Here is a 1516-nt window from a genome sequence, read left to right on the forward strand (position 1 = left end):
ATAAAAACTGGGAATTACATCTGGAACAGCTGGAATACACCTGGAACAGCTGGGACTGCAGAGAGCGTCCTCACACATCACCTTCAGCCTCTCCAGGGCGTACTGGGAATGGAAAAAAATGGGAATAAAAACTGGGAATTACACCTGGAATACACCTGGAACAGCTGGGAACAGCTGGGACTGCAGAGAGCGTCCTCACACATCACCTTCAGCCTCTCCAGGGCGTACTGGGAATGGAAAAAAATGGGAATTACACCTGGAATTACACCTGGAACAGCTGGGAACAGCTGGGACTGCAGAGAGCGTCCTCACACATCACCTTCAGCCTCTCCAGAGCGTACTGGGAATGGAAAAAAATGGGAATAAAAACTGGGAATTACACCTGGGAATAGCTGGAATACACCCAGGAGCAGCTGGGAACAGCTGGGAACACCTGGAATACACCTGGAAACAGCTGGGACTGCAGAGAGCGTCCTCACACATCACCTTCAGCCTCTCCAGAGCGTACTGGGAATGGAAAAAATGGGAATAAAAACGGGGAATTACACCTGGAACACCTGGAATACACCCGGGAGCAGCTGGGAACAGCTGGGACTGCAGAGAGCGTCCTCACACATCACCTTGAGCCTCTCCAGAGCGTACTGGGAATGGAAAAAAATGGGAATAAAAACTGGGAATTACAGCTGGAACAGCTGGAATACATCTGGGAACAGCTGGAATACACCTGGAACAGCTGGGACTGCAGAGAGCGTCCTCACACATCACCTTGAGCCTCTCCAGAGTGTACTGGGAATGGAAAAATGGGAATTACACCTGGAATTACACCTGGAACAGCTGGGAACAGCTGGGACTGCAGAGAGCGTCCTCACACATCACCTTGAGCCTCTCCAGGGCGTACTGGGAATGGAAAAAAATGGGAATAAAAACCGGGAATTACAGCTGGAATTACATCTGGGAACAGCTGGGAACAGCTGGGACTGCAGAGAGCATCCTCACACATCACCTTGAGCCTCTCCAGGGCATACTGGGAATGGAAAAAATGGGAATAAAAACTGGGAATTACACCTGGAATTACACCTGCAACAGCTGGGACTGCAGAGAGCATCCTCACACATCACCTTGAGACGCTCCAGGGCATACTGGGAACGGGAAAAAATGGGAATAAAAACTGGGAATTACACCTGGAACAGCTGGGAACAGCTGGAATACACCTGGGAACAGCTGGGACTGCAGAGAGCGTCCTCACACATCACCTTCAGCCTCTCCAGGGCGTACTGGGAATGAAAAATGGGAATAAAAACTGGGAATTACAGCTGGGACACCTGGAATACACCTGGGAACAGCTGGGACTGCAGAGAGCGTCCTCACACATCACCTTGAGCCTCTCCAGGGCATACTGGGAATGGAAATTGGGAATAAAAACTGGGAATTACATCTGGGAACGGCTGAAAATTGAGCAGGAAATGGAAATTCYCGCTGTTTTTCTGGGAAAATCTCCACCTGAACAACTTCAGGT

At 50.0% G+C, this 1516-nt stretch overlaps 1 protein-coding gene across 1 annotated transcript in view; it reads right to left on the reverse strand.

Annotated features, from left to right (window-relative positions):
* Positions 1-1516, reverse strand: part of LOC130586554 (speckle-type POZ protein-like) — a gene marked incomplete at its 3' end in the record, with an annotated part of 20903 nt that overhangs the window by 3958 nt on the left and 15429 nt on the right. Inside the window, exons 4-9 of the mRNA XM_057387393.1 lie at positions 1254-1274; positions 1119-1139; positions 1004-1024; positions 877-897; positions 207-227; positions 82-102 (exon numbers count right to left, since the gene is read on the reverse strand). Of these exons, the coding sequence (XP_057243376.1) occupies positions 82-102; positions 207-227; positions 877-897; positions 1004-1024; positions 1119-1139; positions 1254-1274 (126 nt within the window). The remainder of the gene's footprint in view (positions 1-81; positions 103-206; positions 228-876; positions 898-1003; positions 1025-1118; positions 1140-1253; positions 1275-1516) is intronic.

Source organism: Malurus melanocephalus, unplaced genomic scaffold (assembly GCF_030028575.1).
Source record: "Malurus melanocephalus ecotype Western Australia unplaced genomic scaffold, MMel_1.1 scaffold_1203, whole genome shotgun sequence".
Classification (NCBI taxonomy): Eukaryota; Metazoa; Chordata; class Aves; order Passeriformes; family Maluridae; genus Malurus; species Malurus melanocephalus.